Raw genomic sequence first — 24,217 nt, forward strand, 5'->3', positions numbered from 1 at the left:
AGGTTGAAATAATGCCCCTTCATCAACTGAGCAAGTAAAAGACTGCAGTAAAGCCAGCTGTCACTCACATTTCCACGGTCAAACCAGCTGCCACTAAAGTTAAAGTGCACCTACACCAATCAGCCAAACATTAAAATCAGTGGTGGGTGAAGTGAGTAATATTGATCATTTTGTTACAATGCAATGTTCTGCTGGGAGACCTTTGGTCATGGCATTCATGTGGATGCCACTTGACGCCCTCCACCCACCCAAACACCGCTATGGGCTAAGTAACCCCCCCTTAGGCAATGGTACTCCCAGATGGCAGTGGCCCCCCAAGCAGGAAAATGCACCATGCTACACTGCAGAAACTGCTCAGGAATGGACCAAAGAATGTGACAAAAAACAAAAGGCATCAACCTGGCCTCCAAATTCCCCAGATCCAAATCTGATCGAGCATCCGTGAGACGTGCTGGTACCTCAGAGCTACCCCTAACCCACAGTGGGGCCTCCCTGGATCGGATTTGTCTCCAGCAAGTCAAGGCATGGACACGTGACCTCTGGAAGGTGTTCCGTGGTGTCTGGCACCGGGGGTGCTGGCTTCGGTTCATTTGAGACCTGTCAGTTGTGAGGTGGGGTACCAGCATTTCCCAAGATGCTCAATCAGTTGGAGGTGTGGGAGATTTGGAGGCCAGGTCGACACCTTGAGCTTTTTGTCATGTTCCATAGGCAAGTCCTGAGCAGTTTTTATGGTGTGGCATATGGTATCTTTCCAAATTCACTGTCTATGAAGCAGCTCTAGATTTTTTACATGATTACACAAATTAGTGTTTAACACTCTAGTTTTTAGATTTGGGAGAGAGTTGTTTATGTTTACTGACATTTTTGGGCTGTCTGAGACCATGGGAATAACGTATGAATATTGAAAATGGGCGTAGTCCCCCTTTTAAGGACTTCTCTGACAACATACAGACTCAAAATCAAGCATTTCTTACTGCATCAATTTGGAGAATTGAAGAAACTTATAGCCTCACATCTACACCTTAAAATAACTTAATTTCCAAAAACTTAGAGCGTTATTAAGATTGATCAGTTCAGCTATGTTTCCAACTGATACCAGCAAACATCAGACAGCAGCTACATAGCTAACACTTAATTCCAAGAACCAGCAAATGTGTTGACCCTGTCCATCAGCCCTGCACTGTCCTCACAACTCCTCTAAGATAATTGATCAAGGGGGAAACACTGATATAAGTACCCTGTAAATTAATTAGCTTTAAGTAGCTTTGACTCTTTGCTAAAGATTTCGTGTTTTGATATTTTCTTTTTTCCAGCTGGCATCAAGAAGAAAGCCCATGAAGGTATGAAACTGAGATTAAGTTTTCTGCTCTATCATCTGTCCAGCCATACATTCTTTTTAGGGATTAATGATTTCATAATTGTCTTCTTCTTCTTCTTCTTCTTCTTCTTCTTCTTCTTCTTGAATATGGATCTCGGCAGCAATTACAATAATGTGTGTTGGACATGCCAATAAGATACTAAGGCATATGCTGTAATTAAAAAGCAAGATTCTATGGATTCAAAGATTATCACATTATTTAATCCAGCGTGTTTTGTTTGTTTTTACATTGTAAGGTTTAGACAGAACCATGTATAGAGTTTGAATAAATATGATCGTGGAATTATTTGCCATTAAGAAAAGCTGTATCTCATTTTTTCATTTTCTTTCAGCCAATGGACAAGCACAGGATTTCAGAAAAATGCTAAAGAAGACGTAAGTTCAAGTCAGAGTCAAAGCAGTTCTTTGCTGTACACATATACTGCTGTAGATCTCCAATTTTACTCTGTTCTTCTCTTTTCAGTGTTGTTGTCACCAGAAAAAAACAACTCCCACCACAAAAAGATGGAGAAATTGACCCTAAACTCTGGGAGCTGCTTATCTCTGCCCCAAAGAAGGACTACGAAAAAATCTGTTTTGAATTTGGTATTACCGACTTTCGCTGGATGCTGAAGAGACTCAACCAGATGAAGAAGGAAAGGGAGGATGAGCAGGCAAAGGTACTGTACTGTATGCAGTTTATCACAGTGTGGTTGCACCTGTAAGCACACCCAGTAGTGATGTTACTGAGTCCTGCAGTACGCTTGTACATCACTGCAGCAAGGTGAAATGTTAAACCACTGATGGTCTGAGGACAACATTTTCAGGAGGTGTTAAGTTAGTAAAAGCATGTGTGATGAATAAAAAGGGATTTTAAAGGATTTTTGTAGCCTCAGGCCAAACTAGCCCAGTGAATCTTAAAAAGTAAACACCCATACTCTGTTCAAGGCCCCTCGAGTTAAAAATGCCATGGCTTCAGAAGTGAAATTCAGAGTAACATCATTACGTTTCAAATTTTTTCATTAGGTTGTAGAGCAACTGGAAAATGTGAAACAAATAGAAGTGAAACCCAGTGGAAGAGCTGAATTTGGCTTCGACATGAAACTACATGATCCCAACAGTGCCATTAACTTATTCAAGGTGAGTTAATATGCAGTCTTAGACTACTATAAAATCAATTACAGCTTGAAAAATAATAATAATAAGAAGGATCTAACTACTTCTCTCTTAAAAGGACGGGACAATGGTTCCATATGATGAGGATGAAAATTCAAAGCACAGCCTGAAGAAATCAGGGACAAATTATCTTTTCAGCATCAAAGATCCTCAGCCAGAAGACGCTGGATTTTACCAGGTTGATGTTGAAGAGGCAAATGTCCTTACAACTGATTTTAGAGGTAAGGCAACTGCACAAAACAGAGTGATTGTATTGACGATTCAAGGCACATTCACGAATGAAAGGTTAGTCAGTTAATCCACCAGTTAATCCACATCTGCCCTTCCTCCTCCCCAGTGCCTGCTGTGGAGTTCATAGCCAAGATCAAGGATGTGAAGGCCTTTGAAAGTGAGGACGCCGTCTTTCAGTGTGTCTTGTCAACACCCCTCAACAGAATAACGTGGTCCACACAGGACTCGTCACTTGAACATGGGGACAAATATGAGATCACTGTCTCAGAGGACAAACTAATTCACACACTGAGAGTTAAAGACTGTAAAATGGCAGATAACGGAGCATATTATGCCATTGCTGGGATAACATCCAGCAGTGCCTCTCTCAAAGTGGAAGGTAGGATCTCTTTCTTTTTTAATTTGCTCATTCATTCATTTAAATAGGCTGTTTCATTGCTTATTTTTTAAAAAAAAGTTTCAGCACAAGTATTTATTCTACGTACTTGTATGTGTTCTCTGTAATTCAGTTGATCCAAATGGTAAAGGCCGCAGGGGCAACCAAACTGGGGATCTAGAAGACCTGACTAAATTGGCTCTGGCACAACAGGCCAAGCTACAGAAAGAGAAGGAAGACTTGGAGGCAGCCAGACGAGCTCAGGCTGAAAAGGACGCTGCACTGGGGGATGGGAGGGATGGGGGGGATGGGGGAGATGGGGGAGATGGAAAGGATGGTTCTGGTGATGGTTCTGGTGGCAAGACTGATGGAGACGAGGGTGATGGAGACGGCAAGAATAAGAACCTCCTGACAGATGGAGATAATGAAAATAAAGATGGTGATGCGGATGATAAGAAAAAGAAGCGCGCACGAAGTGGTCCTTTGGTTCCAGACTTGGTTATAGGTAAAATCTTTGCATTATGTAAAAACTGAATCATGTGTCACCTCATTGGAGAGGTTCATATATGAATATGTCAACATAGTTTTGGTTCTAGTGCTTAAGATGTATTTGTGCCACAGCATGATGTATATTATCAGCTTTGCTATCTGGGTCCATATTTATCAAGTGTCTCAGAATTACTAGGTCCTGCACTGGAGGTCTGACCAAGAATGGGGTAGGTCCCAACCTACTGCAAAATATGAGAGATAGTTACAGACGGAACCTTTCTACTTTGGGTCGAATGATTATTGACCTGGTTGATTAAAGTTTTTTTTTTTTGTTTGTTTGTTTTTTTATCCTAAAGCAGATAAAATAAGTTAGCTGAAAAATGTGCAACTTGTGCTCTCATACCGCTGACTCTCAGCCTCCCCTCAACACTGTAGTCTCGCCTCTGATCACTCCTGTGTCCTGCTCACAGCACCATCTGATTGGTTACACTTCATGAGTAATGGCTTATCAACAGTGAAGGCTGCTGTGCCGTGGACCAAAGACAAATGCGGACTGGCGCCGCTGTAAGGTGAAGTTGCAAAAGCACCTGGGGCCATACTGACAAAGCTTCCTCGTACAAAGAGTTGTTCCCAGTGATGAAATTCTATGAAAATTCTTAAAATTGTGAAGTTTTCTCAGACCTTCCCTTAAAAGTTAAGACTAGGGCCTTGTAAAGATAAAAGTAATTCACAGAGCATCTTTGACCTTAGAAGAGCCGGGAGGAGGACTTTCAAGAGGCTTAAGAGTTTCTTAATCAGAGGCGAAAATGGTGGAACCACAAAGAGTTCGGAGAAATAGTCTCCAAACGTTTGATGAGAGTGAGTAAATGAAATGCTACAGATAAGATCATGCAGGGTGATTATATGTGTCTGTGACAACCAATTACATCTGTTAAAAGAAAGCATTATACCTACTAATGGGGCAGATCACACCTCCTTACTAAGGTAAAAGTTTCTGTCCCTTCCTTGCTCAGAGTTGCTCTGAGAACTTTCCTAAATCACTCCTAAGCTAGGACTCCTTACTAAAATTTTTAGGCCAAGTTAGGAGCTCTGTGAGAGTGTTCTCAGAATGTTTGTGAATAAGGCCCCTGGTGTTTCTGCTGGTGACGTTCTACCATAAATAACAGTAGTCACTGGATGTGACTTCAGTTGTATGAGTACAAGTGCTTCAAGGAGAGAAAGAGGAAGTGAGATGGCTCCTGGACGAGGGCGAGGCATGTGATCCATGACCGGAATATCATAGTTTATAAAAAGGTCAGAGATACCACAGACATGGCATACTCTAGACGTACATAACACCGACCTGCCAATGTGCAGTCAGCCCTCACTGGATCCATTTACACGAGTCAGCCATCACTCTGACAGGTCTGACCATTTTGGGCTGAACTTTAAATCAATAGTCAAAATATGTGGAAGTTCAATTCTGGATCAAAATAATCTGAGTAATTTGCTTTTGGATTTTGCAGTTGCGCATGTTACGACCCGGCTCAAGTGGCCATAACAAAAGAGAGACACACCATGATGAACGGTTAACGAAAGATATTTTATTGGAAGCAAATCAAACCAAATTAGACCAAATTAGCAAATAACTAAATAAGAATAACATATGGAGTGTGAATGTCAGTGATATCAGTACTATGTGTGAGTAATAAATGATGGGTGTGGGAGAGTGTGTATGTGTAAGTGTTGGAGAGTGCGTCAAAGCAAAGAAACTAAAACATTACCAAACCAGACCAGAGCGGTTGCCTGTAGGAAGAAGCAGAGGGTGAGTGAATGAGTGGCCACAGCTTTTATCAGCTTCAGTGCACCGGGCCCAGGTGCACTGAGTTGCAATCAAGGCAGCTTGGGAGAAACAGGCCTGAGACACTCACAGCAGACACACCCCTAGATGACACAGGGATCATCACAGCGCATAATTCACTATTACAAAGAAGTTCAGTGACAGAAAATTAAGTACTGGAGGTCACCAAACAAACTATTAACCACCAAAAGTCAATATTAAAACGTTTTAAGATCTACTTTATAAAACCTCTTGTGCAGTGCTGCATGTTGACCACTAGAGTGAGACACACTGTAAACAAGAAAACTGACAGTGTTGAGGCCCTGACAGGAACAGAGGTGTTCTGGTCATTGCTATCCTTGCCTTGCTTGTGCTGGAAAACAAAAAACTGCATGCTCATGTGCCCTCTGCACTGTCTCTGTCTTTGTTTGCTCTGTTTACTCTATACCATTTATCTGAAACACTGAAATGGCATATTTTAATACTGTGTCATATTTACCAGGGGTTACATATAGACAAGTACAATGCACACAGTCAGTTCAATAATAACTAAATGTTTACTTTGTTCTTACTCTTGCAGATCGTGGTGTTCAGTTTGTCAGTGGGCTGTCAGATACTGTTGCTAATGTTGGTGAACGGGCTGAGCTGTCTTGCAAACTAAGCAATGAGACCTCTGAGGGACGCTGGTATAAAAATGGGAAGCTGGTAAGTCAGCTGTTTTAGAAGAATCACCAGTGTATAAGACTACTGCCATACATATTAATGTTTCCTCCGTTTCCTTACGAAGGTCCACAACAGTCAAAAATATTACACTACATTGCAGCCTTAATTTAGCTTTATGTGTGTCTGATGAATACTGAATCTTTTTATCTGACAAGCTTACCAATGGGGACGGGGTAACAATTATCAAAGATGGAGCCTGTCACAGGTTGATAATTGACTGCTGTTCAAAAGATGATGCAGCTGAGTACCGCTTTGAAGCTGAAGGCCGTAAATCAGAGGCAACACTTAATATTCAAGGTCAGAATAAAATAGTGTCAAATGATGATTTATCCCATGCTTTGAAATGGTTCAGATTTTTAACTAAATCTTTTTTTTTCTCTCACACCGAAGACCCACCAAAAATTGACTCTGATGCGCTTGGAAAATTCACTCAGCCAGTCATTATAAAGGCAGGTGAAAATGCAGAATGGAAGCTGCCCTTCTCAGGTGGGGAACCGATGAATATACAGTGGTACAAGGACGACGATGAGCTTTTGCCCGCTCTCAATGTGAAGATTGACACATCAGCTACAGAGAGCAAACTACGCCTCATGAAGTGTCAAAGGAAAGATAGCGGAGAGGTCAAAATCAAAATCAAAAACGAATTTGGTACAATGGAGGCAATTTCCAAACTGATCGTGCTGGGTGAGTTGACAAGAAGAGGTGTAAGGTTTGCCATGTGTTATCCTGGCACTGCATGTGAGGAGATAAATGCTCTTTGCTATCAGAAGAAATTATTCTCATTTCACTGACAGACAAACCCACACCACCACAAGGACCTGTGGACATTATGGAAAGTGCTATGACATCTGTCGAGTTCAAATGGAAGCCACCAAAAGACAGTGGCGGATGCCCAATCACACACTATATCATAGACCGCCAACAAGTGGGGCGCAATAAATGGTTGAATCTGGGTGAGATCCCTGGCAGCAACCCAAGTTACAAAGATTCAGATGTGGACCCTGGAAGGAGATACTGCTACCGGATCAGAGCCAAGAATGCAGAAGGCATCAGTGATTACCTGCAGACAGAGGACATACCAGCTGGTGTATTACGTAAGTCTGTAGCTGGAGCCTAATTTAGGCTTTATAAGGGCTACTTCTGATGAAAAGTTAACTTCTTGGGAAGCAGGTAAAATAACCATAGAGTGAAACGAGCAAAAAAGTTTACATTCAATTTGTTTTATTTTAAGAAAATGTAGTATCTCAGGATTTCGTAATTCTAGATGCTAAAACATTTGTATATGGCCAATAAATATTTAAAGAAATGAAGATTATTATTGACAATTGTCATTTTTGATACTTTCACTACTGCCTAGTGTACACAAGAGGACTTTCAAAATCATGAACTGATTTTAAGGAACAGGGAGACCACAAGCATGACGGCAGATTTAACTGATTTTTTATTATTTTATTCATAGTAAACGCACACACCAGAAGATTCAGTCAAGACGCAGCACCTAGCAGCACTTAGCATTTATATATAACAGTGTCAGAGGGGCGATTCCAGGGACTTGGGATCTCACAGAAACCTGTGTGATGAAATGTGGCTTAAGAAAAAATAAACAAAACCATTGGAGGCGGACTGTCATCATCAGCTGGTTGCACTTGTGTGTGCTGTGTTTTGCACCAAAAAAAAAAGAAAAAAAGAAGAAGAAACTGTGGATCAAGTCATGACTGAGGAGACTGAATCAGCTTTTTTTAAAGTTTAATTGTTAGTCTCAAAAGTGTTGGTGAAGCTCTTCGGTCAGCTTGCTCACATTGGCTACTGCATGACCCTTTCACACTACAGGATTAGGTCATAAAAATCGACTGTTTGATATTTACATTTCAAAATTGAGGAGATTCCAATCCAGTTGGTCACATTAAGATGATGTCTGTAAATCACACAACCAGACCCTAAATTTGTCTGAGTGTTGAATCAGACCCGAAATCTGCCCATTTATCCTCCAATGCTCAGATCAAATCACACACTTTGGGGCTTTAATCACTTCTACCTGGCAACATGACCAACTTTTCCAACAATATATTACAGAAATACTCAATTAGACGAAAACATGATAGGAGTGTAAATCACAACTTTTATCACGATGTAATACTATATCTTTTTTTTAGATAACGGTACCATATTTGTTGATTTCGATTTTATTCAATTCAGGGGCCTGCCATTTGAATCTGACAATTAGAGACGCAATGATTAGTTAATTTATTGGTTAGTTGACCAACTTTTCTGTTTTAGTAATTTTTTTTTAGAAAAATGCCAAAGACTTGCTGGTTTCATGCTTCTTAGATGTGATAATATAATACTTTCCTTTGTCATACATGATCAACTAAATAGCTTTGGATTTTTGGTTTCATTATTGGTTTCCTGTCATTTTATTGACAAAACAATTGACAGAAAAAATGACAAAGGACAATGAAAATAAATATAATTTGAAACCATAGAGACAACAGCAGTTACTATCTTTGTTGTCTATCCTTAGCTGCTTGCTGTTGTCTGCCTGGCACTGGGCCGCTTGCACTGTTTAAAGGTTTGGGAAGGCAGTGCACTTGGGCGGAAATGGTGACACAGACATGCCATTGGAATTTTACAATGAAGGTGTATCTTAAAGACGCTGATATGTATACATGTTTTTACATCACTGAATCAAGATATGAATTCAGATCAATGTATCATTACCCCCCTAAAACATAAAGTCACCCAACTCCAATGGTGGAGGTAATAAAAAAATTCAATTTCTAATTTTGAGAACACACACAGCGATTTGCAGGCCATTATGTATCCTTCAAAATTAAAATGCTCCTCACAAGCACATTATGCTTTTATCGCCAAACATTTTTCAGCTCTCTTGCCGGTTTCAGCTATATATCAGTTTTTTGGGGGGTGAATAAATCATGGTGTGTTGGAGTTGTGTGACATGTTTTAATTTGGAAGGTAATAAAAAGCAAAAGAGAAACACAACATAGCAACACAGAATAGTAAAAACATCATGTTCCCTCCCACAGGTTATCCAGGATCCCCAACAGCACCTAAAGTTGTCAGTGCCTTTAAAGACTGCATCAATCTGACCTGGTGTCCTCCATGTGACACTGGGGGAACCAAAATAGTGGGATACAATTTGGAAAAGAACAAGAAAGGCACTAATTACTGGAGCCTTGTGAACCACGGAGGGCCCATTACAGGTATCCAACTCGCACAACAAGCTGCAGCAACATCCCTGCTGTGCATCTGAGTGATATCCATCTTTCTTTTTCCACAGACACAAAGTATGCAGTGAAAGATGTTTTTGAAGGGGCAGCATATGAATTTAGGGTGTCGGCTATCAACCTCTCTGGTGCTGGAGATCCTAGTATTCCATGTGAAACAGTAGTCGCGAGAGATCCAATGAGTAAGCCAGACACACTGGATTCTCATATCCCACTGCATGTCTTTACAGAAAATTATGCAAGTCATGCTTTGTGGTGAACCCACACGCTGTTCAACATAATGCTGTCTGTAGCTCTTTGGTTAATATAACAGCATGGCAATGAAAGCCAATAACCTCACACTGTTGTAATTTCAGAACCCCCAGGCAAAGTCACAGACCTGAAGTTAACATCCTCCAATTACACCACATTTTCACTGGCTTGGACTAAACCTAAAGAAATTAAAGGGGTAGAGGATGAAGCCCAAGGCTACTACGTGGAGATCAGACCAATAGAGAACCTTGAATGGACCCGTTGTAATGCCATGCCAATTACTCTAACTTCCTACACCGTGCTTGGCTTGAAGGCAATGGCCACCTACTGGGTGAGAGTAATTGCCACCAATTACGGAGGTGATGGAGAACCTCAAGGCTTTGACAATTACATCATTGCCATGCCTCCTCCTGGTAAGAAAATTCGAAATTTAAAGGGAAACAGTTTCTATATTCTGTAAATGTCCTGATCAAGTTATATTCAGTGTCCACAGAATGTCACAGCAAATGTTTTTTTTTCTCCCACAATACATCTGCACAGTGCACCAAAAATAGCCCTACGGCTGTCAACACTACTGCATTGCTCTGCACCAAGAAAATACAGCCAGCACAACAGCTTTTCTTTTTTTCTGTAGTGTTTGTATTGTGTCTTAAAACATTTGGTCTCACATCTGTGGATACTGGAGTTAAAGGGTGGAATCGTTGTGACAAGTCAATTACAACAGGAAAGGTGTTGTAACACGGTTCTGGACAGCCCAGCGTGAACAAAACACTGATGCTGAAATCAAGCTTCAAGCAACCGTAGCAATTTTAGGGCACGGTCCAACATGAAAACCCCGCTGTAACAGAAAAAGTGACCTGGTTTGTTGTATTTTAACCAAAGATAGAGGCTGTCTGTGTAGATATATGTATGTTTTGAAACTGTTGGCATCTGTATTTATTTATTTCGCTACACCACCTTGTGAATCAATCATTTGCAACAATCTAGGATATAAACAGGCTCCAGTAACAGATTGCAATGTGGTATTTTTGACAGCTGGTGTACCCAGCACAGTGGAACAATGCATTACAGTAAAATGATTGAAAATGGACCTGGAGTTATACAGATACAGATAGACAGATAGATAGTGATCAGTTTTTAAAAATGTCTCTAAACCAATCCTGAACAGTATATGTCCTTGAGACATTCCTATGCAGCGTATGTCTACAGGAACAGAAAATATAACAATTTATACAAAGGCTTTAATTTCTTATCTACCGTAAAACTTCAGTTAAAAGCCAAGTCCCTTTTACTTGCCGGGTGTGGATACACATTTTGACAAATAAAGACTTCTGGTTCTGGTTGCCAAGCAGTTCAGTTTTCTTTAGTTGTATAAAACCAGCTTGTTGGCTACCCAGTGGAGCCAACATTGGTTAGATGTTTAGATCACAAATAAAAATATATATGTTTAAACATTTGTCAATATGGAAATGCCACACACAACATAAGCTCAGTTAGATTCTCTACAATTCAATTGTTAAGTTCATTTTACTGAAACCATGAGCACCAAAGAATACAATAATTCATTCAATTTACCAGCCTGGTAGACAAGAGAAATAAAGCAGTCAAGTCAGAAAAGGTGTCCATACCTTGAATACCTGGTAAATTATATCATGTGCCCTTAGTTTGTAAGGGTCCACCCATCAAAAAAATCAAAAGGGTTTCTCATAAAAATGGATCCAAGTTGTGAGCACATATTTTTATCAGGATAAAGAGGTGTTGTGTCAGTATGCCCGGAAAACAGGTGTCGTATTTCTTATCTTTGTTGAGAAACAGTTTTGTGTGAAAGGGTTAAAGGCCTGTCTAATATAAGACACCTGTCCCAAATATAAACCAGTTGAGTTCAGTGATTTAAGTAAATAATATCCCAGGCTGTTAATTTAAGTTTTACGGTAATCTAATCAACACAGCTGCAACAATTAGTCGATTAAGTGACTAGTTTATTGAAAGGAAATTAACTATTTTGATGATTGATGAATCATTTCAGTCATTTTTAAGCAAAAATGTCAAACATTTGCTGGTTCCAGCCTCTTATATATGGGAATTTGCTGCTTTTCTTTGTCATTTATAACAGTCTTTGGGGTGATGGTCTGTTGGTTGGACAAAAGAAGCAAACTGAAAATGTCACTTTGGGTTATGGGAAAGAAGCTAATCATTTTTATTCTAAATTCTACCCTCACAGTGAGGCCGAAGTTTAAAGATCGCAACATGAAGTCCTTCGTGGTGGTACGATCTGGAAATACAGTGCGCCTGAACATCAACTTTGAGGTCCCATGCTCTAAGTTATCCTCCCAATGGGTTCACTGGTGACTGTATTTTTCATTTCACAAATTAATCTGTGATTCTTCTTATTACCTATACAGGCCTCCCCCATGCCAGAAATTGTGTGGCTAAAAGATGCTGTTCCTTTACCCAAACATGTAACCATTACCAACTCTGATAAAGGCTCTCAGCTGCTGATCCCCACATCTGAGCGGTCTGACAGTGGCATCTACACCATCACTGTCAAGAACATTGTCGGCCAGGAGAGCTTCAATGTTGAAATCAGAGTTACAGGTGAATCTCAGTGTGCATGGCCATGAACTGAGAGACTGAGCTGAATACATGCGGCAAGCAGTCTTTGTTGAATAGAAAGCTACATTTTTGTAACTCAGATCTCTGTGCCTCTACATGTGGTTGTAGATGATCCCAGGCCTCCAGGTCCAGTGGAGCTGGATCAGAACATCCCAGGTACAGTTACTCTGTCCTGGACTCCCTCCCCAGATGAGAAGAGGGACGACAGACTGCACTACATGGTATCCAAGCGGGACTCCTTCAAACGCAACTGGAGGACAGTTGCAGACAATCTCTTCAACAATAAGTTCACAGTTGTCAATATTTTGCCCGGACGGGAGTATAACTTCAGGGTCTTTGCTAAAAATGACATGGGTCTTTCACCACCCTCTGAATCCCCTATGTTTGGAACCCCAAAGGAAAAAGGTTTGTGCTTCCAGTTCACAAAGGCATCTGAATCAGTTCTCTCTTTCCTGTATGCAACCATAACTATGGTTCCTTTGCTGCAAAAGCTGCCTAAGTATTCCACTTCTATTCTCAAATTTAAAATCGCTGTTCACCAAACCAGATCTCAGGACTGTTTCACTCTAATGACGCCCTCAGGTAAATACTGACCTTGGGAAGATGCACACCTTATAAATCAAATGACTTACAGAGGATTTTAAAACTTGAATGTCTCATCCCACTGGCCAATTTTAAATGTTTTACTTCTTTGTGAATTTAACCATTTAGTCAGACCAGATATTGCTGTAATAAAACTAATAGAAAGACGAAGTAAAACTGGAGCTTCTGGGCTCTGTTCCAGAAGTAAGAAAGTCTCATTCACAGCTATATTTTCAATACTGTAACAATTCAACCCTAAAACCTAATCTTGCTCACTACTAAAGATATGTCATACAGTTCACTCCATTTATCTAGACAAGGTTGGTACATTTTTACAGGGTTACATAAGAAATTTCATAATGCTCTCAGTTGGAGGAAGCACAAGAGAGTGTTACAATAAAAGGAACATTCAAAATTGAAGCAGCTGAGGCAAAGATATCCAGTCTTTTTCGTCTCCAGTATGAGCTACATTTTATCCTGCATTTTCCGTTATAGTCATTATCTGGATAGTTTTCTTAACTTTGGATAGTTGTACTCCTTGTGATGAGTAAACTGAACGCCATGAGCAAACTCAATAAACACACTAGAATTCTTAAATGAACACCATTTCCCACAAGCCCAGTTGAAATGTCATCCAAGGTTTGACAGACTAAAGCGAGTCGACTGGTTTACTGAACTACATGATGCAGACAAAGAGACAAAACAGGGAGGATTGAACAGACACATTTTAGGAGATAGGGATTACAGCTAAAAAGTTGGAAAGCTGACATCAGACAAGAGCATATGCAGGTGCAATAGGTGTATGGGTGGGAAACTTGATACCACAGGGATTGCTTTTGGGCAGACTATAGCTCCAAATGCCATCACCAGAGCAAGATGGCAGCGGCTGTATCTGGTATATTTTGGCTTCACTTCTGTATGGTTAAGTGGAGACGTGTTGTCCACCTTCATATACAGTCTATGGTCCAAGCGTACCTCCCTTCTAAACTTTCAAACAGTGCCACCAGCCTCATGCCAGATAGACAATGGTACGCATCCAAGAAACAGGTGATTTACATCCCTAAGCAGGGCTTGACGCTAACTTTTTTCCCAAGGAGCACGTGCTCCTAAGTTGAAAAAGTAAGGAGCGCACAAAGAACTTTAGGGGCACAATGTAAATTGATCAAATAATGTGTTTTCCATGATAAACATGATGCAAATAATCTTACAAGCAAAATTATTTAATGAATTTGTATACAAAATGTACAGAAAGGTAAAATCATCAAGTTTTGAAAAAGTATTGCAATTTAATTTTGTCTCTAATGTTATTATCTTATGTATATTATCTTTGCAATATGATTATCTTATATAATGTTATTACTATCCTAAAACATTCTCCAGGTCCTCTGAAACGCTGCAGGGCTTAAGTCTCTTTCACACAGAGCTTTCGTGGCGCCCACCGCAGGGTAGGGCGCAGAGGACAGGATTTGGGGGAGTACAGGCTCGTTCAGGAGCTCCAACTCCATGGCGACCGCTTTTGGGTCTACTTCAAGCTCTTCTCTGCTATTGGACGCACGGTGCCAAGGTGTCGTCACAGCGCGTTGCAGTGAAATTAAAAAAATTTCAATTCAAGCGCAGGCTGGCCGTGCGCGCCGCTCAGCTCGGCGGCAGAGCGGTGAGCTCTTGCGCTGCGGTAGCACATACACAATGAATGAGTTCGTCGGCGGAGGTCTGCGCTTTGCGCGCTCTGTGTGAAAAGGGCTTTATTTCCACCTTGCCCAGCAGCGGTACCGTGGCGAACAGTCCCTAACTGCGGGGAGAACGGAGCAGGCTTCCCCGTACGTAGGTCCGCCGCTTCCTCCACACTTTGACTTATTTCCACGCTGCCCACAGTGGGACTTTTCATTGTGTCAACAGTGGCTTGGAAACCGCCCATAACCGTGTCACGCGGGGAAGAGGGAAGAGGGAAGGCGGCTGGAGTTCCTCCAACGTTTGCGGTTAGATTATCATATTTTTTATTGACAAAAATATAGGCTGCTTCGGCTGTTTTTTTATGCACACATGTGCCCCTAAATATTTTTTACAGTTCGCACACACCTACTTTTAGTCGCAAATGCGAGTGAAACGCTCGCACTGTCGAGCCCTGCTAAGCATAGGCAGATATAATGGAGAAGGGAGAACAGTTGATGTATGGTATGTGCACCACCATACTGGCAAAACTTTCGTGACCAGTAGTATTTTGAGTTACCAAATCCATAATTTTTTAACTCTGTCACAAATCTGAAATTGTTCAAATTCTGATAACAAGTTGCTGTAGTAGATACTTATTTCTCTTGGTAATCCTTTTTTCAGAAAGACAAAGAACACTTAAGACGAGAAGACAGCGGGGATGTGATGTCAGGTCTTTGACTCGATAAAACTGTGATTTATTTTGTGTAAAATCTTGGAAAATTGCCTTGAAAGGCCACCAGTACAAACTTAAGTATTACAATGCTGTAAAACTCTAAACTTTGTGCATGTCTTTGTGTTTCAGGAAAGTTCAAAGTAAACATGCCAGAGGCAAAATCCTTTAACTTCCAGTCACCTCCATCGTTTATCGTTCCCCTGAAGATGCGCACAGCTCCACAGGGTTACGAGTGCAACATGAGCTGCGCAATTAAGGGTGATCCAGCTCCACGTGTGACATGGTACTGCAACAATATCAATCTGAACACAAACACCAACTACCACATCACCAACGTATGTGGAGTCTGCTCCTTGCTTATACTGAGAGTGGGACCCAGAGACAACGGGGAATACAAGGTCGTCATTGACAACAAACTGGGGACAGCCGAGTCCTCAATGACCCTCAATGTCAGAGGTATTAACATTTGTATACGGTTTAACAAAGATGCTTCTTTTTTTTACATAAAAACATTCATTAAGCATTTCAGTGTACCATGTGGAAATATGACAGTATTAATAAGTTTCTTTGCAGAGTGAAGAGGAGCTGCAGCTGCTGGACAGAAGCTGAACCAAACCAACAGAGGTCTTACTGTGTTTTAAATCAATTGCACTTAATTTAGAAGTTAATCTATTTCCCAATAGCGTGATGCAGCACTATTTAAAGACTTAACTTAAGAATGCTACAGAAAATATGCACAGAAATGTTGTATGCTGCTCTATTAAACTTTGAAGACTTTCACCATTCTGTGTCTATTTACTGAAGATGCCGTCAAATACACTGTAAAACAGCAGGTTTTATGTTTACAATTTTTTGAGATCCACTGTGTCTAATGATTTTAAATTATATAAAACAACCTTAAGTTACAGACACCACTATTCTTAGAAGGAAGCCTGTGGAATTACTAACCACTAGTAGCACTGTGTTCGTTTGTATCTTATGCAGAGACTTTTACTTTGAAGGGTGAGGACTGTCAAACACGCACCCTGTTATATTCCATTTACTTTGCCTAAAGTTTTAATATATTATATTTCTGTTGGAGTACATGAGATAAAGTTTCACGTAGAAATCAGACAGCTTTCTAAAAAGGTAATGTCTTGCATTTCAAGTAAAATTTTAGCAACTGACTTCAAACCACATGTTGCACTACTACACCGATTAGCTCACAAAATTTCCCTGGACAACGAACATTAAGCAAAAGAGACCCTGTGAATACATTGTTTATCTGAAACAACAGACTGTGGTGTCTCTACAAATATGTAACTGTTGCCACTGTTGGTGTCTGGCATTACATTGCTAATACAAAGTACTTGGAAATGTGGTTCTTGCCCCCTATACAATGGTCAGAGATCAATCACACAAGAACAAGATACACATCCCTGCCCATGGATTCATGCTATTCTACCAATCCATGGTTGGTGGCAACGAACTGCTTTGAAAATGACTGCTAAACATAGGTACATGTGAGCATGTTTCAACCTATGACCCTACAACCCAGCACCATGGAGAAGTGGCACTCAAATGTTAAACAGAAGTACGGTTTTAAGGTGCTTGGAACTAGCTGGAGTGTTTTGATTTTCAACTCCATTTCTGCTCCACAGTATGGACGCCCATTCCTTCCAGTTTGATGAAATAAAATGATTTTGTAAATTAAGAAATTAGTTCTCGAAATAATGGGAAACTTTCACGACAGTTGTGTTAGTATCTAAAAATGACTTACTTAAATTAAAAAAAATGACTTAGTAAAACAATGACTTAGTTCAATGAGATTTCTCAAAATAATAATTATCTTAAAAAAATGCGAAACTTGTTAAAATAATGACCTTGTATCTCAAAATAATGACATTTTCTCTTCAAATAATGACAAAGTATAAGGAGGTTTCTCAAAATAATAACATAAAAAAAGTATGAGAAACTATGTCAAAATAATGGCACAGTATCTCAAAATATTAAATATTAGTCTAAAAATAATGACTTAGTATGATGAGATTTCTGGCTTAATTAATGGCTTAATATCTAAATAAAATGAGAAACTTTCCCAAAATAATGACTAAACTATTTTTTTTAATTACACTGATGAAAATGGGCCTCCACTGCATCTCAGAGGGAAATGCTGTAGGTTTTACTCCACTACATGCAGGCTACCTGACAGCCTTACTATAGTGCAGATACAGTTCATGCTGGGATTACAGGATCATGAAATATGATGCATTACTACAACTACACAACACGACAGCACATACAGTACTATAGTTAACTTTGACCACACAGGGACTGGCTTCAACATGATAGTGCTGTTTGCACATTTGGACACTCTGAAAGTAGTTATTTATTTAAGTTGTCTTAACTTTATTTCTAATGCTAATTCACTTCTACTGAAAGTGTATGACTGCAGGAGTTTAGCATGTAATGGAGTGTTTTCACCCTGTGATATTATACTTTAATAATAGTAGGTCTAAGCTCCTCTCACTCCACCACTGCAGTTACATAACATGCTGTAACGCCCCCCACACAGCAGTTGCTGTGAATATTGTGGGGGTCCAATGAATGACTAGGTCAAAGGGTCTAACAGAATAGTGAACATGATACCTTTGCAAATCCAGATGAGACGCCACACTAAGCTGAATCCATTTCACTGAGGACACACTGCTCCTAGAGTCCGTCCAGTCCTCTCCTCTCCTCCTGCTGCCATGGCCAGACGCAAGGCAAAGAAACCTCAAGACGACGACACCTCCATATTGTTGGAGTCAACAGTGTCGCAGTCCAAGAGGAGGATAAACTCCTATGTTGCTCCAGCTTTGGTGTTCATTATCATCTTCACAGTCTGTATAATGGGGTGGTTTTGTATACAGCAGCAGTCCAGCCTCGACCAACTGTCAGGGACTTTTACAACAATGCAGAAGAGAATCACAAACCTGCAGCAGGTGATGGAGATGACGGACTCACAGGTAAGAACTTTGTTACCCGTGTTTTCTGCTGGGATAGTTACTTAGTTCATTGTAAAATAATAACATGTACTTATTTCATGTTGTTTTATCGTGCACCAACATGAAATTAAGTCGACAGCGTGTTAACCGTTACTTGAACGTGATTTCGGCGTGTCATGGGGCTGTCTATCAACCGCAATCTAGCAACGGCTGTTAAGCTAGCTACAGGCACTGTACGATACCGGAAGTTGGTGATATGCCTTCAAAATAAACTACTTACATTAGTCATTTATAAACAAAACACAAATATATCAAACAATAAACATATAAATAAAAACCTATTTAACAAAAGCTCTTACAATCGTGTGTATTTTGTGCTATTTATAGGATAATATGACGGGAAATGTTGTTCGGTAAATTTATTTTGAAAGGCCACGGTTGTAAGACATTTCAACATGGCTGACTTGACACTGATAGAAACACCTGTTGTTATTTTTAACTTCGTGGTCACGTTTCAGAGACATTCACAGCCCCAACAGCTAGATATTTTTAATCATTATCAGCAGTAATTACCACTAACTGCTTAGTCATAGTATACAATTTTGCAATATCAATATTTTGATATGACCTTTGTAGATTTTCTGTAAAATTAACGAGAATTACTAAGAAACTGTTGAAATATCTGTGTTTTGCCAATTCAGGAAGTTAAATACCTAAATAAAATAAAGGTGCCACATCACACTGATGCAAAACTCAATAAAAATCCAATATCCTGCAGCAGAACTGTCCACAATGGCCTAATAGAGTGGTTCTCAAACAGGCTTCCAGGCACTACCAGGGGACCCTGAGGGAGTAACAAGGGGTTCTCAGAAAATGGGGAATAGTTTATTTTTACGATTTAATTCAAATTTATACATTCACATTTATAGAAGTGAGCCAAGCATGAGTAGTACCCTTTTTATACTAAAATTAGCCCATATATGCAGGGTTTTTTTGGATGCGGGAAAACAGTAAAAATAGGGATACACTGCTTTCACATTGACAGGCACTGTAGTAGACGAGTATGCCTCTTTGAAAGCAGCATGGATGGCAGTGAAAATGTTTCAGTGGTTACTAGACTACATGACATTTTGTCCGTTCCAACGATCACTATGTCAGATTAGATGAGTGTAGATTCATAAAATCTAGTGACGACTTGGCCGAGAGACATGACACATTTCATGCTGGTCCACGACCAATCATCCCTGGTCATCTCTCACAACATGTGGGATGTCATCTGATTATCTTGTCCTGTTTTTATTATTATCACTATTATTTCAGTCACTGGCTGGTGTCAATTGTCGTCTACTATGACACACTACGAGATGAAACGATAGATTATTGCTTACAACACTGGTTGTTGTTCACAATCTGAGCCCACACCATACGATTCTGCATTCGGCTATAATCGGACTGAACTTGGCACTATTCAGTCTCTCTTTCAAACTTGGTGCTGACTAATTTGGAACAATGTCTGAGCACTGCTTGGATGGCCTTCTCTGTGAGAAAATGGCTTAAGAGTCTTAAGAGTGTCACTTGTGATCATCATAGGATAAACTTCCTCCTCCATGGTTATTCCTTCAACTGTAGTTGACAACTAGGAAATTCTGCTCTTAATCATACCTAACAGCCAAAATCTTTTTAGATGGAGGGGCTCTGTGACCTAATGTGTATCAACTTAGCAGTCCTTGACATAAATAAAGTTGAGAACCACTGGCCTAATACTCCAAGAGATATTAATAGGATAGTTACCACAGAATAAATGATGGGCTATTCAAAATTAGCTGATAAATTTATATCATCTAATGGAAGGCTATATATATATTATCATATTGCACAACCCTACTTGCTACAGCAACATGACAGCTCAGTCTGACATAAATCAATGACAAGGACACGTTTCAGATGTTTGAACTGACTAAATCATTTCTTTCTCCAGCTTGACACAGGGTTCGGTTTGGAGGAGAGGATCTTTGCCCTGGAGGAGGCGCAGAAACAGGCTCAGGAGAAAGCTGAAGTCGCCCTGGCAACGTCAGAGAAGTTAAAGAACTCCGGTTACCACTCGCAGCTTTCGGCCCTTCATGATGAAATGGACACTCGACTGACTGAGATAAAGCAGGTCACCCTGTCAGTCACAGCTCTCCAAGCCATGTTCAAGAACCAGAGTGAGAAGTTCGAGGCCATGAAGAAGAGCGTAGTGGCTGGTTTGAGCTCCAGCTCAGCACTGGCTGAAAGTGTTGTTAGGCTGTCTGCTACTGTGTCCAGTGCATGCTCCAGAATTGATAAACAGGTTGCGTCAGTGGAGGCGCTTAATGCACAATTAGCAGGACAAGCCTTAGAGCTGAGTGAGCTGAAAGAGTCAATGCACCTTCATAATGTTGCACTTCATACAAACAACCAGGAGATGGCTGCAATAAAGTGAGTTTCATTATACAGAGTTTATCTGCATGCCTCAGCGATGTTTTGCAGAATTCCCAAGGAAATGTGAATATCTGTTGTGTGTGTGTTTTTCAGGGAGCTTTCTGAAGCTAAGCAGGCCATGCACGCACAGGCATTAGAGGAGATGCTCAGGTCTGTGCAGACGACTCTGGATGAGCAATTTTCCACTTCACAGACTGTCCGCAGCAGCGTCATGGCTCAGCTGCAGACTTTTCACACCCAGGTAAAACCTGTTACTTTCACTTAGACTATTCTTTCAAATACCTGATTAATGGAAGTGTTTTGTGACTTTGTTTTTCAAGTTGAATACCGTTAGGATGAATAATTAATACATATCTGTCTATTTTAGTTGGCGAATGCTCCTTCCTGGGCAGTTAAACCCAAGTCAAATGAGGAGGACCAAGCAGCAGAAGAGTTAATCTTCACTACAGCACAGAATGTCACTGAGGTGCAGGAGATGATAGAAGATGTTGAGGAGGAGCAGGAGCAACAGGATGTTGAGGATGAAGCAGGAGAGGACGTAAAGGAGGAACAGGAGGAGGAGGCCGAGGAGGAGAAGGCTGAGGTGGAGGAGGACGAGGAGGAGCAGGAGTACGAGGAGGAGGAGGTGGAGGAGGATGAGGAGGAGGACGAGGAGGAGGCTGAGGAGGAGGAGGAGGAGGACGACGACGACAACGTCGAGGAGGAGGCTGAGGAGGAGGAAGACGAAGAGGAGGACGAGGAGGACGAGGCTGAGGAGGAGGAAGATGACGAGGAGGAACAGCCACTGGAACAGGAAGTGGAGGGGGGCACTATAGAGGAGCAGGAAGATGACACAACTGCAGAAGAGGAGGAAGAAATTACAGAAGAAGAGCAAGACGATGAGGAAATTACAGAACAGAGTGAGGAGCAGGAGGTGGATGAAAGTGAGGAGGACGGGTAGTTGTAGTTGAAACGCTCCAGAAGATTGAACATTGATTGAAGATTGAAGATTTAACAGTTAGCTGGCGAGATTGTGATTTTTAAGTCTTACTGAAGATGAATGGGAACCATTTTTACATGCAGCACGTTTTCTCACAAAGTGATTTGTATTATTTGTTTTATTCTTTAGGGTTTGGTTGTCTGACACATAGGCCACATCCACACTAATACGTATTCATTTTAAATTTTGGCACATTTTAAAAATTAATCTCCGCCTATAGTAATACGCCAGAAAACACATGACCATTCAAGTACCTGCATGCGCATACCTGTGTAAACATTCAGCAGACTGTCTACAGATATGGCAGAGAGTAAAACCAGAGATTTCTTTGCTTGAACCAACAAAGAGGTGCAGGGGTTACTGAAAGTTACACATAAGTACAAGGCAGTCTTTGCAAAGCAAACAGCCTACAGCAACATATTAGAACGGTACAAGGATTATTATCCACCACCACAGGACGCCATGGCGATATGAAAGGAGAGCCCACACAAGAGGGATTAAAGAGTAAAAGGTATGTAGACCTAGCTGTAATGTTTTGGCTTGATCCGCCGTGACTGATAAGGTCCAATCAGGAAGCCTGTGGGTGTCTGCCTCATCATTTTAAAGTCAGATTAAAACACATCCCCAGAGTTTGAAAACTAAAGTGTGGTCAGCAGCGTTTTCAAAAGGTCTTTGTTTTAGAGATTCCAAAAGGCTAAAGGAGTTCAGGCGCTAGGCATCAACGTGCAATAGAGACAGAGCGCAGGTGCCTCCTCGACATTAAAGCCTTCAAGCAAACAACAGAAAAATGCCTAAAAGCCACTGTGTGATTGGATGGACTACCAACATGGTAAAGAACCAAATAAGTCTGTATCATCTGCCAAACTAAAAAACTGAGTCTCCAAGAAGACAAAAGTGAATACAGGCATGAGGCATCAGCAGGAGGAATGGGAAAACTGCTAATTGCTAATTGGACCAGACAAACTCCAGGGTTGACGCTAACTGAACTAAGCAGGCTTGGTTTTCATCTCTGTGAGCTTAAATGACGACCTTACCTGGTAATAAGATCAAATAATTGTGAGTATAGGACTTCTGGCCATTCGGTGGGATCATTTCTCCAAGATAAGTAATGTGAGGGGAAGAAACACTAAGACAGATATTACTGTGTTTGTGCTAAAGTAATCCTTTGTCATGCTGAAATCTAAAAGCTAGCTACAGGCATTTTACCTGTGTTGTTAGCCCTCAGCTCCCGGTGGGCATGGTTTTCAAAGTGTGCCGCTGTCTCTATGCTTATGTGTCTTAAAATGAAAACGTATTAGTGTGGATGTAGCCATTGATCGTGTCAGGTGAACTTTCCAGCACTAATAACATGAAGCATTTCGTAGAACTTTGATAGATAGCTGTGAAGTCTACTTTCAGTCACATTTTTTAGGGTTTTACTTACTTACTCTTAATACACACATGGTCTGGTTAGAAGTTGATTACAGTTCATAAATTTAAGTCTGTCGTCTTATATGAAATATAAGGTGACAGAAAAAAATGAAACCCATACAAACGGAGGGTTTCGTGGCCAAACCTGAAAATGACTGTACAATATCTGTTAAAGCAGCAGGTTACTGATAGTGTTAACATAAATGACATGATTATATAAAGTAATTTCAACAAACTTTCTCTGGCTCTGTGAAGCAGTGGCATATGACAGCAACTTTTTTTAAATTGAAATGAAAGTTCTGTATTGTACACATTTACATATGACAAGATCAGAGTACGAGAGTATAAAATATCAATTGTTTTTTACAGTGTGAATCAGAACATGAATGTGACTGTACTTTAAGCTTATAATTCAACACAAGAACACATGTAGTGCCTCTCCAGGAAGTTATTTATGGTACCAGTGCACATGGTGCACACAGGGATACATATGATTCCACTGGTACATGCTGTTCTCTTGTCATGAAGCTCTTTTGTGAAAAGGTTAAAGTATTATCTTCTGCCAGCAGGTGGTGCCTGATAACTCCCATAATCATGAAGAATAATCAACATATGTGAGAGGAACCAAGACAAGTTTTTTTCTCTACAGGAGGGGATCTGTGAGTGGTTCCATTTTTTTTTTTATACGGGTTATAAAGACATCTAAAACAGGCAATTCTATTTATAGCAACATCTGCCTTCCTACTTTAGCCTCATGTAGACATGTTGTGTAGACCAGTTACCCCACAGTGACATCCTGTGTGATCTGACACTGATTGAGAGACAACAGCAACCCCATGTTCAGGCTGCATTTTAAAGACAGTGTGAATAAACACTCCAGTTGATTTGTTAATGGTGAGTTCTATTTTTCAATTAATTTAATGGGGAGTGATTCCATTCGTTTCTCAAAACAACAAAAGGGAGCATGATGGCCACGTGGAGACATATGTTTAATGCAGGAATGTTTCCAGGTGTCATAAGGCAGACCCTCATGGGAGGTTTCACTGTTAATTTTTTTCTTTTACCATGACGTCATCCTTAAATTTTATTTCCACAAGTACGTGTTTAGCTTAAAATATGGGTAAGAAATGAATCATGTTTGTCCAGCAATGCAATA

General features: G+C 40.5%; 2 protein-coding genes across 2 annotated transcripts; both read left to right on the forward strand.

The window, feature by feature from the left end:
* Window positions 1-1,968: 1,968 nt before the first annotated feature.
* On the forward strand, window positions 1,969-16,020 carry LOC125890804 (immunoglobulin-like and fibronectin type III domain-containing protein 1). Its single transcript, XM_049579623.1, has 15 exons — window positions 1,969-2,037; window positions 2,384-2,497; window positions 2,592-2,754; window positions 2,871-3,143; window positions 6,029-6,153; window positions 6,327-6,468; window positions 6,562-6,855; window positions 9,216-9,392; window positions 9,470-9,598; window positions 9,773-10,081; window positions 11,890-11,975; window positions 12,071-12,263; window positions 12,390-12,686; window positions 15,376-15,702; window positions 15,820-16,020. The coding sequence occupies exons 1-15, from the start codon at window positions 1,984-1,986 to the stop codon at window positions 15,822-15,824; spliced, it is 2,688 nt and encodes an 895-aa protein (XP_049435580.1). The 5' UTR covers window positions 1,969-1,983; the 3' UTR covers window positions 15,825-16,020.
* Window positions 16,021-17,861: 1,841 nt separating this feature from the next.
* Window positions 17,862-23,953, forward strand: zgc:66479 (uncharacterized protein LOC327541 homolog). Its single transcript, XM_049588185.1, has 4 exons — window positions 17,862-18,233; window positions 20,191-20,669; window positions 20,766-20,913; window positions 21,040-23,953. The coding sequence occupies exons 1-4, from the start codon at window positions 17,976-17,978 to the stop codon at window positions 21,610-21,612; spliced, it is 1,458 nt and encodes a 485-aa protein (XP_049444142.1). The 5' UTR covers window positions 17,862-17,975; the 3' UTR covers window positions 21,613-23,953.
* The last annotated feature ends 264 nt before the right edge of the window (window positions 23,954-24,217 follow it).

The sequence above is a fragment of the Epinephelus fuscoguttatus genome, linkage group LG1, assembly GCF_011397635.1.
Source record: "Epinephelus fuscoguttatus linkage group LG1, E.fuscoguttatus.final_Chr_v1".
NCBI classification, from domain to species: domain Eukaryota; kingdom Metazoa; phylum Chordata; class Actinopteri; order Perciformes; family Serranidae; genus Epinephelus; species Epinephelus fuscoguttatus.

What these genes read in the sequence shown, in the direction of transcription:
- zgc:66479 (XM_049588185.1), top strand. Translation starts at nt 17,976, where the DNA reads ATGGCCAGACGCAAGGCAAAGAAACCTCAAGACGACGACACCTCCATA. An exon ending in TGGAGATGACGGACTCACAG is followed by an intron (nt 18,234 to 20,190) that starts GTAAGAACTTTG and finishes TTCTTTCTCCAG; the next exon opens with CTTGACACAGGGTTCGGTTT. An exon ending in TGCAGACTTTTCACACCCAG is followed by an intron (nt 20,914 to 21,039) that starts GTAAAACCTGTT and finishes TGTCTATTTTAG; the next exon opens with TTGGCGAATGCTCCTTCCTG.
- LOC125890804 (XM_049579623.1), top strand. Translation starts at nt 1,984, where the DNA reads ATGCTGAAGAGACTCAACCAGATGAAGAAGGAAAGGGAGGATGAGCAG. An exon ending in GGTATAAAAATGGGAAGCTG is followed by an intron (nt 6,154 to 6,326) that starts GTAAGTCAGCTG and finishes TTATCTGACAAG; the next exon opens with CTTACCAATGGGGACGGGGT. An exon ending in CATTGCCATGCCTCCTCCTG is followed by an intron (nt 10,082 to 11,889) that starts GTAAGAAAATTC and finishes CTACCCTCACAG; the next exon opens with TGAGGCCGAAGTTTAAAGAT.